Source organism: Chelonia mydas, chromosome 22, assembly GCF_015237465.2.
Source record: "Chelonia mydas isolate rCheMyd1 chromosome 22, rCheMyd1.pri.v2, whole genome shotgun sequence".
In the NCBI taxonomy this organism is placed as follows: Eukaryota; Metazoa; Chordata; order Testudines; family Cheloniidae; genus Chelonia; species Chelonia mydas.
Genome location: NC_051262.2, coordinates 10,504,993 through 10,519,584, shown reverse-complemented (window position 1 = coordinate 10,519,584; position 14,592 = coordinate 10,504,993). Strand labels below are relative to the sequence as shown.

Sequence of the window (14,592 nt, the reverse complement as noted above, 5' to 3'; positions counted from 1 at the left end):
TTTTATAGGCTAAGCAGGGTCAGGGCAGGTCGGTCTCCAGGTACTGAAAGAAGCAGTGACCTGGTGATTCAGTAGACAGTGCTGTCCCCTTTTGAGCCTGGACTGAACCAAAGTTTTGGTGTGGTGCTGGACTGGGCTGCTGGAGGTGCCACCTTTCAGATGGGGTGCAAAGTGGAGGTGCTGACCAGGGGTAGTCATTATTGAAGATCTCCATATCCCCCTTATAAAGTACTGGTGGCAGTATCCCCAGTGACCTCAGGATTGCTGCTGTTTATGTTTAATTCCAAGTAATTTTTATGTATTGTTTAACTGACTAGACTAATCTTAAATTGACCTAAATCCAGGGCCGGTAAATTGCCTTTACCTCTGTTGTTTGCAGTTGTAATCATGTCAAGCTCCAGGGCAGAGGCGCAGTGGTGTAATCTCTCCTTTCGGTGGGGAACAGTGGTTCACAATCATTGGACTGACAAAAAGTCTCATTCATTTTTTTAGTTTTGTATAATGCATTATGCTGGTTATGCATTACAGGGGAAATCTCTAGAGGTTTGGAGTCTGAGCTGGATCCAGATAAGCACCCAGAGACTCAGCTTCTGGGGCAGGCTCTATGAACAGCTTGAATTTGCCAGCCCGGACTGCACATTGGGTGAGGCAGATCTTTCTCATGGATCTTATTTATTTTCTTTCAAGAACAATAAAGAGCCCCCATTTGCAGGGTCTGAGTATCCTGCTCATTGTTTACAATGACAAAACCAAATGTGCTGTTCACTTATCTACCAAGCAGCAGCAAATAACACCACCCACTGCACCAACCAGTGCTTCAATATCCCCTAACTCTCAGGAAAGTCCAGAAGAAACAAACAGACCCTGCAGCCGATGCCAGCTCTTTCAGACCAGGGTCAGAGGGCATTCCAGAGCCCAGGGGCACTTACAGAGAACAACCTGCCAGTCACCCCTGCCTCTGTTATACTCAGGTGAATGTAGCATCAGCACCGCGTCTGCCAGGCCATGCCTCTTGAGTGTGTCAGCACCTCTTTATTGCATCTGGAGGGTGACGAGTTTGTGTGAAATTAAAGGTGGTGGTGGGGGGGGGGAAGATTGTGATGTTTTTCAAACTGCATTAAAAGTTTGGTGTGACTTTTTTGGGGAAATCTTAATACAAGCAGCCCAGGTCCCCCCTCCTCACTGCACATGCCAAAAGAACAGGCCTTTAAAAGCATCTCCCAGCTGCTATGTACCTGCTTGCACCTGTGTGGCAAAGGCAGTGCTCGCGCATGCTTCCAGTATGGCCTTAATTTTTCTGAGCCTGCCGGAGCACGTGTCTTAAGTGATCCTGCACTCAGCACTCTTGCTAACTATAGCAAAAAGCAAGTTCGTACCCTCCTGGAATCAACTTCCCTGTGCAGCCTGCCAGGATCTGAGGATCAAGCACCCTTGTCCCTCCTCCCTAGCATACCACCTCTGACATCACACGCAGGTAGAGCTCTGCACACAGCACCATCTCATTCCTGCAGAACTAGGACAGAGAGAGAGAGGACCTGCACCCACCCTGATACACATGGGAAGCCGCTGGGAGGTGAGGATATCCCAGGCACCAGCAGAGGGACGCTGGACCTACCGGGCAACTGTGGAAAGATACCAGAAAGGAAGATGTGACCGGGGAGGGCTCATCTCTTGGCTCTGTCCAGCCATATCTTAATTACCAGCCTTCACTTAGCAACAAAGATGGTACCAAGGATATCACCAGTTGAGTTAACTTGTAAGTGATCGGACTCGACAGGACGAACAGACTCGGAGCTGTGATTCACACAGGGCTGAAGTCCTCGGATTCCTTCATACAGGACGCTGACTTTGCCCTGGTGTTGGACTGCTGCGGCTGCTGCTGTTGGTATGCCACTCCATGGGATGTAGGCACCAGACTTGGCTGGTGTACCACAAGGCCAAACCATGGTTCAGAACCCGTGCCCTGAGAAGGTCTCCTGCAGCACAGCAGTGAAGCATGTCTGTCACTTGCATGTGTCTTCCCTGAGGAAAAAACTCGCCTTCCGCAGAGCCATGTAAGTTGACAGGTGTGGGTGAGGCTGAGCGTGGGTCCTGTGCTGGGGTGCAGTCTGTGGGTATTATGTTTGTGCATCCAGGTGTCTGGGCATGAGAGATGTGGCTGAATACACTGTGCAGGTGCATTCAGAGTCCTAGAAGGGGAAAGCTAGCAAAGCAAACTAGGAAGGAGTTTAATTTTGAGGTGCTGGACTGGGACCTAGGAGACCAGGCTTCAGTTCTCACCTCTGCCGAGATTTCCTGTTTAGGTCTCTTCATCTCTGTGTGCCTCTGTTTCCCATCTATCAAATGGGGAGGAGAATCCCTTCCCTACCTCACAGGCATGTTGTAAGGATGGGTTCACCGATGTCTGAGAGTTACTCAGATAGCCACATGAGCACCTAGGAGCTGATTTGTGATGCCCAGATGATGTTAGCCCATAGATGCTGCTCCTTTTTAAAGGAGTGGCCTGAAGATTGACTAGGGCTGAGTAGGAGAACCCCCGGAGGCCTGGGTGAGATGAGTACACAGTACTGTTGAGGTTTTTAAGCAAGTGGATCAAGATGGGGTTACGCACAAACCACACCAAACTGTTCACCCCTGTTGAACTGCAAGTTCAGGCTCACTCATGCACTCGCTTCTGTTTGAACTGCAGGCTTGTTTTTTATTGTGACCCTGAGGCGCCCCTGGGACTTACAGCAGAGAGCAGGCTTAAATGAAGTGTAAATGCCATGCCGCTGAACCAGCAGGAAATACAATCCTTAAGCTCATACACACAAGAGCCATCGGTGCTGCTCCCCAAGCATCCAAAAGTCCATGGAGGGGGATGTGAGGAGAGAAATAGACGAGGGGAATGGAGAGGAATGGACAGAGGGGGTGGGGAAGAGAGATGAGAGAAATAGACAACAGCTAGAGGGTGATGGATAAGTGATTGAACCAAAATGGGGGGACACGGAAGGACAGTTCATCTCAGGACAGCTCAAGAGGTAAAACATTCTGTTCACAAATCGTATCGTGACTGCAGATTAATCACCTGCCCAGGCCGATGCAGTACCCATGTGCCACCAAACCTGGTGTAGCAGCCTCTGAGCCTCCTCTCTCTCACACCAGTGTAACTCCATTAAGGTCCAAGGAGCTGCTCTTGGTTTACACTGGTGGGAGCAAGTGGAAGGTCAGGCCCATTTCCTCCATCTGAGGCTCCCAATGGACCTTACACCAACCTTTGCCTGCTCCTGCTTCCCCTTGCCCCCGAGAGGCATGGTGGTGGTAACACCCTGTGTCCCTGTCGCCGTTCTGCTGTGCATGGAGGCACAGACGGGACTGTCTCACGCTGCCACTCCCACAGCTTCAGGGAGTCTATTTCCCATTGCCCAGGCAGCCCGAGCGATTGTGGAATGCTGCCATCTGCACGCAGTGACTGGGGTGGATGTCTTGCTGCTGTGTTACTCTGAGCAAGGCAGCCTGGTGCACTGGGGTCTCCTGCGTTAATAAGGAGAAGGACATTCAAGAGTAAGAGAAAAGCAATGGAGGTGGTTTTGGCGGAGTGGGATAAATAGGAGGCAGCTGCTGCTGCCCAATGCCAGTGTAAAATTCGGGGCAAATCGGCTCCTAGCTCAGTGTGCTGGCAAGAGATGGGTCTGAGTTGAAATGGTCCCAGTAAAGCCCCAAGCTGGGTGCAGCTTGTATCAGTCGAGGTTTGTTGCAAACCTCAGAGTGACTTTGTCAGAAGTACTGCTAAGGTTCCTGGGCTTATTGAGCCTGCCCAGGGGTGTGTTTTAAGGGATCTGGGGCAAGAGGGGTGTGTGCATCTTGAGGAAGCCCCTGAGGGAGTGCCCAGATGAGGGCCACACATCTCCAACCCACTCAACTCAGGCATGCGGGACTTTGTAAGCCCACCTGGACCGACACTGAAGGAATCGTCTGTTTGCAGCACTGCAACTTGCTGAGCTCTTGTCTTGAGCATTCTGGATGGACAGCATGCAGGAGCCTGGTGACACACATGCACTCATCCTCTGTGGAGGAAAGGAGTACCCCGAATCCGTCTCTGGTGATTGACCCTTGGCAGACTGAGAACTGGCATTGATGGGCTCTGGAGAGACCCTTTCTCCAGCTGGGTTGTGGGAGGTTATGGTTTTACCCTCTTGTGGGGCCTTTGAAGGTGAAAAGGAAATGAAGAGGTGGAAGTAGGGACGTCCCCAGGAATAATGGGTGAGCTTCAAACCTTTCGGAGGTTTGGATAAGCACCCCAAGCCTGGCCACTTCACTGACTATCCACCCCTCTTGGTTGGCAGTTTCACAGGAGCAGGCTTTTCGGTGAGAGTACTGCTTCCATGCAGGAGACAGAGACTCTGAGAACCAGCCTCTTCGTTGCTCCCTGCCCAGTCCTGGCCTGAGCCAGCAAGTACAGAAGCTGCCACACACATGCAAAATCATGAGAGGGGAAAAAAATAACCCAAACTTTTCAAACCTGGAAAAAATTGTGGGACGGCTTTTGGGTGAAGGTGCAGGGCAGAAATTCAGGTTTGAGATGAATTTGGGGAAAAGTGTTGGGGTTGGGTTCTGGATGGTAGTTTGGGCTTCAGATGAACCTGGCAAAGGTTATGAGTGGCCATTCGGTTTGGTTAATATTTTATGTGAACTGGTTCATCCATCATTAACCAATGTCCAGTCCCCACCCCTCGCTGACCATGAGTTTATCTGTGTAGCTTCCTTTAATTTTCCTTTACATACTCTGCGTGGCTCAGGATTTATTAGACTTGTATGTGTGAGTTGTCTGTGCTGGGGCTGGGATGGTTGGTTGTGTGTGTGCTGGAGGTGGTGGGGTTTGGGGGTTAATGAGAGATGGGGTCAGACCTCTGGCTCTGAGTCCCGCTCCTGCTCTGAACTTTGGAAAAATTTGGATTCGGATCCAGATCCAAAATCTGCTGACCCTTATGGCCACAGTGCCAAATAGCTGAGCTTTGGAGAAGTCCAAATGTGAAGGATGCAACTCCCCTCTGTTAGCAATGAAGGAGTATAATCCTCAGTTGGTACCAGTGCCAGTTGCCCCCCTCATTGCACCCCCACTGCTGCTCAGACAGCCCGTGGTATGACTTTTTGCTGGGATTTACAGGAACGGGCTATAGTGATTTGATGAGAGCTGCACTGCTTCGCTAGGACCGGCACATTTGCTGCTGTTGGCAGACCTGTCAGGGCGCAAAGATCACCTGCTTCCAATTCCTCCTACGCCAGCATTGTTCTCCCTCCAGTGTCTCAGAGGTGGGCTGTTAATTATAGCGCGTGCCACGGCCTGCTTGTGGACGGCATTGTTGAGTAAAGTAGGTTTGACAAGCGGCTGGAATAAGATAAATTCCTCCTTTCTCTGCCAAGCTTGGAACCTTTTGCACCTGGTGTCCCAGCTCCGGGAGCCCCCAGCTGCCCTTTGGAGATGTATCCAGTACAGGAGGAGAAAGATCTGTCCTCCCCATTACATGAGCTCCTGGGCTCTCTGTTCTCAGCTGAATAGGGTCTGTTTTTTCATATCCCTTTCATTAGATCAGCACAGATTGTGGAATTTGATGGCCCCCAGCAAGGTTATGCCATCCCCCCATCTCTGTCATCCTTCCTCTTCCCCTCCATGATATGCTGACCCATGATCTGAGAAAGGGGGTAGGGCAGGGGTGGGCAAACTTTTTGGCCCAAGGGCCACATCGGGGTTGCAAAACTATATGGAGGGCCAGCTAGGGAAGTCTGTGCCGCCTATCTGCCCCCTCCCACTTCCTGCCCCCTGATTGCCCCCTCCTGGGACGGCTGCCCCTAACTGCCCCCCCAGGACCTCACCCCCTATATACCCTCGCTGCTCCCTGACCCCTGACTGCCCCGACCCTTATCCACACCCCCGACAGGCCCCCCAGGACTCCCACACCTATCCAAGGCCCTCTGTTTCCCGTCCCCTGACTGCCCCCACCCAAACCTCTGCCCCATCCAACCACCCCTGCCCCCAGTCCTGACTGCCCCCCTCAGAACCTCCGACCCATCCAACCCTCCCCTGCTCCCTGACTGCCCCCGACCCATCCAACCACCTCCTGTCTCCTGACTGTCCTCCAGGACCCCCCGCCCCCTTACCATGCCGGAGCCAGTCGCGCTGCCCACCTCTGGGGTAGGGTGTTTTCTCTCCAGCAAGGTTGGGAAGTATTCGGGGGACTGGATAAGCCTTCCCTTTCCCTCTTGTTGCCCTGTGGGGGTAAGATGCGGGTAGGAGACATGGCAGGATAGGTCTCTTTTGTAGAGCCTTTTCTTGTGCTCTGATATCCCCCAGTCTTGAGGAATTCCACAGTTGCCACTTATATGGGTGGATGGACCTGAATTTTAGAAAAGTCCCGTGCCGTCCATGAAATTAAGAGGGACGGATAATTTTATGTCTGAGATCTGTAGTTGTGCAGACAGAGTTCATGCTTCAGGATATCCAGCTGACTGCTCTGTTCAAAAATTCATTCTCGAGTCCTGTGGCAATCAGCAGAATGCATTATGGGTGCTTTTTCCTCTAACGCATCTGGCATGGGCCAGACATTGGACTTCATAGGCTACTGTTCCAAGCTTGTTTGTAAAATGAAGCATGCCTATTGTTAAATCCCTTGGGAACATAACAGTAATAATTAGTAACAACAATATTTAGCTCTTATTCAGAGCTTTTCATCTGAGAATCTCAAAAGGCAAAGGTAAGTCAGTATCATTATCCCTGTTTCATAGGTGGGGAAACCAAGGCACAGAAAAGGGGAAGTGCCTTGTCCAAGGTTAAACAGCAGGTCATTGGCAAAGCTGGGACAAGAACCCAGGTCTCCCAACCTAGTTCCCTTTCCACTGGACCAGTGTCTCCCTGTGTGGTTAGATAAGCCTCCAGCTGTTCCTTGCATGTCTCACTGCACAGGGAGAAAGTTTGACAGAAGTCATGTTGAGCTGCATCACAGCCCCTGATACACAGGAGTGTGTATGTGGGGGAAACGACAAGATGCTTTTAATGCTTCTTGTTTCCAGGTAGGAGAAGCTGGCTCTGATGGTCTCAGTCCTGTGTCTGCCTGTTTGCATGTGCAGAAGGGTAGTTGTGTAATTGAATTCTACCTGCTGACCATATTTAGAGACAGGTTTTTTTGATAATTATAGCTAGAAAAGTGACACTATCAAAATGATATTGTGGGGTTCTACATTCAGGGTCACATTTCCAGCCCAGCCTTAAGCAGGACACTCTTTTTTTTCCTCTCTTTTGTGGGGACAAATTGCTGGCACAAATAATTGCAGCTCGTTGGGTCACTTGATGTCTAAGTTTCTGGTTGCACCTGGAATCAGGGGCAGTCCTAAGCTGCAGACACAAATAGTTGCATTTTCAAACTTGGGCCCTTCATTTTTTTTTGCAGTTGCCAAAATATAGAGCCCATTATTATTATTGATGTGTATGTGTTAGTACCTAGGAGTCCTAGTCAAGGACCAGGACTGCATTGTGTTAGGCGCTGTACAAACCTTACCTTACCTTTATACCTTAGTTCCTTCTGTGCCACTGACACATCAGGCAATCCACTTCGTTCACTGATTATGGTCACTCGTTAGTTGTGGTACTACTTCCCAGGTGATGTCAACACATTCAATAACCTTTGTCACTGTCTTCTGCCCGTTCTTCCTGGGTGTTCCTCGCTTTCTGTTTCCTCCTTCCTCCCAAAAGGTACCCAATTCAATGCTTGCGTAGCATGTCTCCCATCTTCCATACATTGCACATATCCCAACCACCTCAGCCGTCTTCCTTTGATATTTTCTAACATGTCCTGCCCACTCAGCTCCCTTCCTCTCGCATTTGCAGTTTTATCTTTCCATGAAATGTGTCATGTCTTCATCAGCCATCTGTGGTGGGCAGCCTCCAATCTCTCTTTGTTAGCTATTGTCATTGGGCAAGTCCCTGCTGCATGCGGCAGCGTGCTCAGTACAGTTGCATGGTTTAATCTGATCTTTAGTTTGGTGTGGAGGCCTCTGGTTGTCCAGAGGTGGTTCATCCTTCCAAAAGTGGTGTTTGTTTTCCTAATCTCATATGAATATCTTTATCACAGCCACCATCAAGTGTCATCACGCTGCTCAAGTAGCAGAACTTTTCTGCCTGTTCGATTTCTTTTCCATCCATGTGCACCTTTGCATCTGTTGTCCAGTTTTCCACCTTTGTAATCTTGGTTTTCTCTGCATTTACTTTCAGTCCAGGTTTTGCTGCTTCCTGTTCTGCCTCTGATGGAAGGGCATAATAAGGCAAAGTCAAAGCCATGAAACTCGTCTCCGCTAGCCCATTTTACGCTATCCACAATGCCTTTTGTTGCCTGCTTCCTCACCCAGCCTATTGCTAACACAAAGAGGATTAATAACAACGCTCACCCTGGTCTAATTGTAAAAACACAAAACACAAAGATGGTCCCATCCAAGAACCTGGCCCTTAACCTCTTTGTGAGTTCTGAAGCAAACACCCCCAGTTTTAAAAAGTCAAAAAGTTCCCACTCTAAGCTGCCAATGCTGCAAACTCCTCCTGGGAGGTGAAAATGAAGCTGAGCCATTTCTGCCTAGTCACCAGCAATAAAACTTCTGCAATCAGAACTTAGCCGACAAGGCTGGAGATGAGGCAGAGTAAAATTGCATAGCTATATTGATTCTCCAATGCTTCTGGGATAGCTAGGTAGGTACAAGCTCTGAAGGGCTAAAAGGATTAAAATGATCCGTGATGTCAGTAAAATCAGCAGATAGGACTGGCAGATGGCAGGGAGCAGATACTAAAGGCCCACTTGTGCATAGTCACTTTCTGGTTCTGTCCCCACCTCAAATTACAGCAACATTTGGACCCCAGTACAGAATTGGTTGATCAGAGCCTGCTCTGCTGTTCAAAGCCCTGGCTGATAGCTGAGTGCCTGCGAAGCTCATTCCCTGAGTGGGCTCTGCATGGCTCATCAGAATGTGTTCCCTCTGCCTGAGCCGAGGGTCACAGCTAGTGCTGCTGACAATATTGCTGCTCCAGCTTTCCCTGGGACTTCAGCACGTGGTGGGGCAGGAGGGAATAGGGAGGAGCTTCTGGGAATAGCTTTCTCCATCTGGCTGCAAGGTGCTGTTGTCCTTATGGATCCCTTCAGAGCCCCTTGTTTACAGCACACTCATCTCCCTTAGGGGTGAATCCAAGCTGACCTGTCCCAAGCAAGCTACCTGCCTTGGGATCCATAGGTGGGGTATTTGGGAGGCACATGGAACTATGTTAAGGGGATAAGGGCCATTAAGGAGAATGGAAGTAGAGCAGGTAGCTCGGGAAGTGTAAAGTCCCCTCCACCCCACCCAAACCTGAGAGCAAACCCAAATTGCACTTTTTTGAGATGAAAGGAAGTTTGGCAAAATGCTGTATTTTCTCCCCCCAGCACCTGTACATGCACGCCCTGTGTGTTCATGGCAATCAGAACATGGCTCAAATGTGTGACACACCTCATAAACAAAGGATCATTCTCCCTGTGTTTCCATTCTACTTGTGTAGAGGAAGAAGAGGAGAACACAAAGTTTTGGGGTGCTTTTCCAAACGAAACCATCCAGACATTTCAGATTCACCCGCGGCTAGTAGAAACCTCAGCGTTTTCAGACCACTGGCAGCTCTGTGCACAGCTTGTCCCCTTCTTATGTGTGCAGTGCCCCTGCAAAATCAGTGTTCCCCAATTTTATGGGCAACATACAAATGCTTGCCAGTGCCTCTTACATGCTCTGTGTGCTGTGTGTCACCAAAGCGTATAAATGTTTGCAAAGCTGGGCTTAGGCAAAGATACACCACATACAAGAGATAAAGATGCAGAGCGCTGGGGAAATCTGTGTATCTATATCCTTTGTAATTGGTGTCCCTACCAGGGAATAACTAGGTATTCAGGATAAGTCTCTCGCACAATATTGAAGGCGAAAGGGCAGTGACAAGTATTTATTTGTAGCTCAAAAGGAAAAGACCTTAGTCTTTGCAAAGCTCCAAGACATTTGGAGCTGGGGTTTTGTGCAGATGAGCAGTGCAAAAATTTGGATGCTGATCCAAACTTCTGGGGGTGGAAATCTTGTAAGAGCAACCTTTCCTCATGAGACTGCTGCTACTTCCTGCATTCAGTCATGATGGAAGTTCCAGAGGAGAGATATGACAGAGTGGGATATGTCTGTATCAAATTATGACCTCAATTTTGTATTGTAATCTTCATTTTGTATTATGTGCTGAACACATAGCTAACTTTACTGAATTGCATTCTAGACATCTCCCTTGCTCAGGAAAGGTACTTGACACCTTGTTGAAGCATCATCACAGAGCAATCTGGAACGATCAATTTTGATGATCTCTTAGCTGCTGGCCCAACCTCATGGAACAATGGATTTCCTACACAGGGACATTGGCATGGCTGGTGGAGTGGCAACTTTGCACCCTGGACACATAGCAAAAGGAAAGAGACTGTATTTAAGAGGGGCTGCTGCTCTGAAAAGGAGAGGGGTTGATCATTGCCACACATAAGCAGATCATGGAGGAGAGAGGGAGGGCAGAAGGGACTCTGGCCAGCCTGAATACTGACAGACCTTGTACTCTTAGATGGGGGAGATCAGGTATGGGGAGGGGCGTGTTAGGACTTCTGTTTTTCTCCAGAGATCTGTAGCTTTCCAGGATTTTTTAAGAGTAAGGGGTCTGTGGTTAAGAAACATGTTCCTTCCTTTCCTGCCACATTTTCCCAACAGGGATTAAGCCAGAGTGCCCAGCTAGGAGGAACTCTGAGGGAAAGTGTGTTAGCAACTAGGGGTCTTGGGAGATCTGAGGCACTGGTTTTGGGGACTGTGGCAGTTGGACTGCGGAGCTCTATGTTCCAAGGAAGGGATTAGATGAAAGGTCTGAGCCAGGAAGTGTGTTTTTTTGAGTCCCAGAGCTAGACACAGTGACTCGACTCTACCCAGACCCAGCAATAGAGTCCACTTCTAACAAACTGATGTCTGTACAGTGCAGTACTGGGCCAGGTTGTGACAAGAGCCTGGATGCACTGCATCTTCCAGGCCCAGCAGGAAGAGCAGAAAGAGGTTCAGAAACAAATGGAAAATAATAACTGAAAAATATTGTATGAACTTTCTCCAACCTGGAAAAAAATACACATCACCAAACAGGGCACAGAAGTATTTGCCCCCCCGGAGAACCCATGCCAGCTGTACTCTATTCCTTAAGCCAGCAGTTCTCAACTGCGGATCCACAGCCCCCTGCTATGGCTGAAGCCCAGAGCCCTAAGCCACCCCCACTGGGCCCTGGAGCTATTATAGCATATTGGGGGCACGGGGGAGCTCAGAAAGGAAAAGGTTGAGCCTTAAGCCACTTAACCCTCCTCCCTATCTGGTTCTAAACTGCAGAAGACATGGGAAAAAATGAAGGTGATGGGCTTTGATACTACTTAGTGTCCCTGCCAAACCTATCTTTGAGGGGTCCTCTTAGGACCCAGACTGGTAGAAGTATCCCATTGCAGGGTGTTTCAAGTTTCCAGTGAGATTTTATGTTTCTTTTTTAAGCCAAATTTGTTCACTGCTGTACCTTTAAATATAAAGCCGCCTCTTGCTAGCTGCTCTCCTAAAGCGTCTACTCGTCCATTGTCAAAATCCGTGAAGAGCATGTTCTTCAACATCAATGACATTAACCCTTTCCCAGTGCCTGTCAGGGCAGCAATGAGATCATAGTACAGAGGGACATTCCAAGAGCTTTTGATTTTTCCTAGGGAAAAATCCTGGCATCAGATTTCCTCTTTCCTTGGCACTGCTTCTCGTCACGTGAGGTCCTAACCTTCTAGTCTCGCTTTGGGGGTTACTGGAAGTGATTAGGCCAGCCCACGTGTCCATAGGGATGAGAGCCAGCCATGTTCTGATTGGCTGCGTGGAGGGAAGGGGAGAGCAGTTCTTGTGAATGAGTCAGCAAGCAGAAGGCAAAGAGAAAGTGTGCAGGATGCACCTCACTGACTCGAGTTTGCACTGAGCTCCCTGTCTTACTTGGGGGATTAGAATCCCAGGCAGGAGGAGGAAGGAGAAGAAAGAATCCCCTCTGATGCATCAGCAGTACTGGGTCAATTTTCCCTCTGGCTCTCCCTCTACAAACCTAACTGGGGCTTTCCTCTGAGTGTCCTAGCATCCTTGCTTTCATCCATGAAAAAACACATTGCTATCAGCACTGCCAAGGTTCAAGTTGGCCCTTCATTGCATTGCTCTGGACACAAGTGGAAAAAGCAGTTTAGATTCGACAGCTTCGCTCTGGGGAAGAGGTTAGCTTGAAAGAAATACTAATGTTGGTTAATCTCAGTTATGAGAATTTGATTCTGATTATTATTAACCTCAGATCCTTTTGGTTCTGGTCCAAAATTCTTCTCTAATCTCTCCGGGTTTTGCATCTTATCTTGTGGTGGCAGCAGCAGCAAGTTCGGCAGAGACCCGAAGGCAGCTGTGCCTTGAAAATTGGTTCTCCCTCGAGAAGAAATCTGAGAACAGAGAAGAGAGATCGGTGGCTCTTTGCACATAGCACAAATCCTTTGTAAATTTCCCCATCATCATCCTTTCATCTGCCTAATCATGTCTCTTTCCCTCTGGGGCCAAAACACCCGTGCCTAAAAAACAAAACAACCCAGAACCATCATAGTTGTGGAATTGCATCTGTCCATGGCGGGATCTGAGGCCACATCTCTGTGCTGCTTCCGCCCCAAAAGTGCTGCGTTTGTGTAACCGCGCCGGGATTTCCATCTCCTTGTGGATTTGGCAGCATCTCTCCCTGATTGCTGGGAGACAGTTGCTGCGATTCTGTGAAGGTTTCTGGGGAGCATATTGGAGCACGGACAGACCTCCCTACCCCTGCAGGTGACTGTGCTTGTGTAAGTGCTCGTTGTGAGCTGTGTATTCCTCCTCCTCCACCTCCTTCCTTTGCACTTGTTTCCTGGCCTGCTGCAGAGTATTTGTGAGTGTTCCAGTGATAAGATGGCAGCATGTGTCACACCATGCTCCATAACAAGGTCAGCCATTGTAATCAATACTAACCAGTCTCCTTCCCTTTCTACCTGGCTGGCTCTTGCTAGACTCTTCTGCTGCCTTTTGCACGTTGGCCCTAACCCCGCCCTGGACCTTGCTGCACTGTTCACACTCTCCCCCGCAACCCATAGTAGTTCACATTGCAGCAGGCTCGTTACCCTCCTTCCTTTTCTTTTATTTACAATGTTGAAATGTGCTCCCCATGGGATGGATTGAGGGATTCGGGGGCTTGGCTCCTCCAAAGTTTCAGGCATCCTCTCTCTGTCCTGGAGCTAACCTTCCTTCCAGGCCCCCTCCTCCTTCCTCATGGGCTTTATTCAAGGGCCCTTGAGTCCTTCGACTTCTGTCAAGGGAGGTAGGCACGCCACCTCAACAGACAGTCATCAGCCATGTGCTGCATTGCCACCTGCTGCCTGTTGCTTCATGTGGATCCCCTCAGAATCTGAGGCATTTATCCCAAAGGTCCTGCCTACCTGCACCCTTGGCTGGTGAACAGGACAGTGAAGTTCCTGAGAAGTGAAAATACTTTGAATGTTACATTCCATGTTTGCTGCCTGCTATAACACATGGAGGATGCAGGGGGCAGCGTGTCTCTTACCTCACTGTTCCATCACTGTCCTCCTTATCCTGCTGGAAGATCTGTCCCGTGTTAGCCTGGGTATTCAGCATTGAGATGACCCAGGCTGGAGCTGCTGAGAAAATTTTTTGTGATAATGAGCTAATGGACTTGTGCACCCATGGACAGCAGTCCCCCCCTCCCAAAACTGGGAAACTGGGTTCAGGACCAATCCAACCTGTGTCTTGAGATTTAACCCATCCATCCCCTGCTCTTCTCTCCCTTCAGGCTTTGAAGTGATGGGTCAGTGGGCTTTCTTTTGTTCCTTTCTTTTAATTCCTTTCCAGTCATTCACCTTGTGACTCTCTTTCAAACACATCCCTCCTGCCTCCAAATTATCCTGTCCCAAACCAAACTCATTCTGCACCTCTTAACCTCTTCTCACCTCAAACTGTCTCTGCAGTGCCCATTATAGTCTCCCCATTTCCACTACCCTCAGACTCTTGCCTCTCTTTATACCTATAAAAATCACCACTCCTTTTTTCTTTACCCTCCCACTTCGATTCTAATTGTTTCTATGTCTCTGTAAAAATCAGCCATCCTTCTCAGTTTCAACTAAATATCCAACATGGTTCCCAGAATGGAACTAGTGCTCCAGAGAATATCTTTTGGCATCCCTTAAAAAAAGGCTTAGCTAGCAAATATCCCAAAAGTCTCCCTTAACTTGAGAGAGACAAGGTAGGTGAGGTAATATCTTTTATTGGACCAACTTATGTTGGTGGAAGTGACAAGCTTCAGAGTTTTTCCTCAGGTCTGGAGAAAGTAACCAGATATTACTTCATCTTCCTTGTCTCTCTCATATCCTTGCACCGACACGGCTACAACAACTCCCCTAATTTAAGTCTTTGTACATGTTCCAGGACTTTCTTTCCTGTAGCCCTATCCGTTTATTTCTGTCTCTTTGT

The 14,592-nt window shown here is 48.9% G+C and overlaps 1 protein-coding gene across 8 annotated transcripts in view; it reads left to right on the top strand.

Moving 5' to 3' along the window:
* GRAMD1B (GRAM domain containing 1B) overlaps positions 1 to 14,592 on the top strand; it is a 289,702-nt gene that overhangs the window by 171,523 nt on the left and 103,587 nt on the right. The window contains exon 6 of one of the 8 annotated variants that reach the window (XM_043533874.1): positions 529 to 665. The exons of the other annotated variants lie outside the window; for them this stretch is intronic. Within the exon in view, the coding sequence (XP_043389809.1) occupies positions 529 to 541 (13 nt within the window). The 3' untranslated portion in view covers positions 542 to 665. Of the gene's footprint in view, positions 1 to 528; positions 666 to 14,592 lie in introns of those variants that run through there. 8 annotated transcript variants of the gene reach the window in all.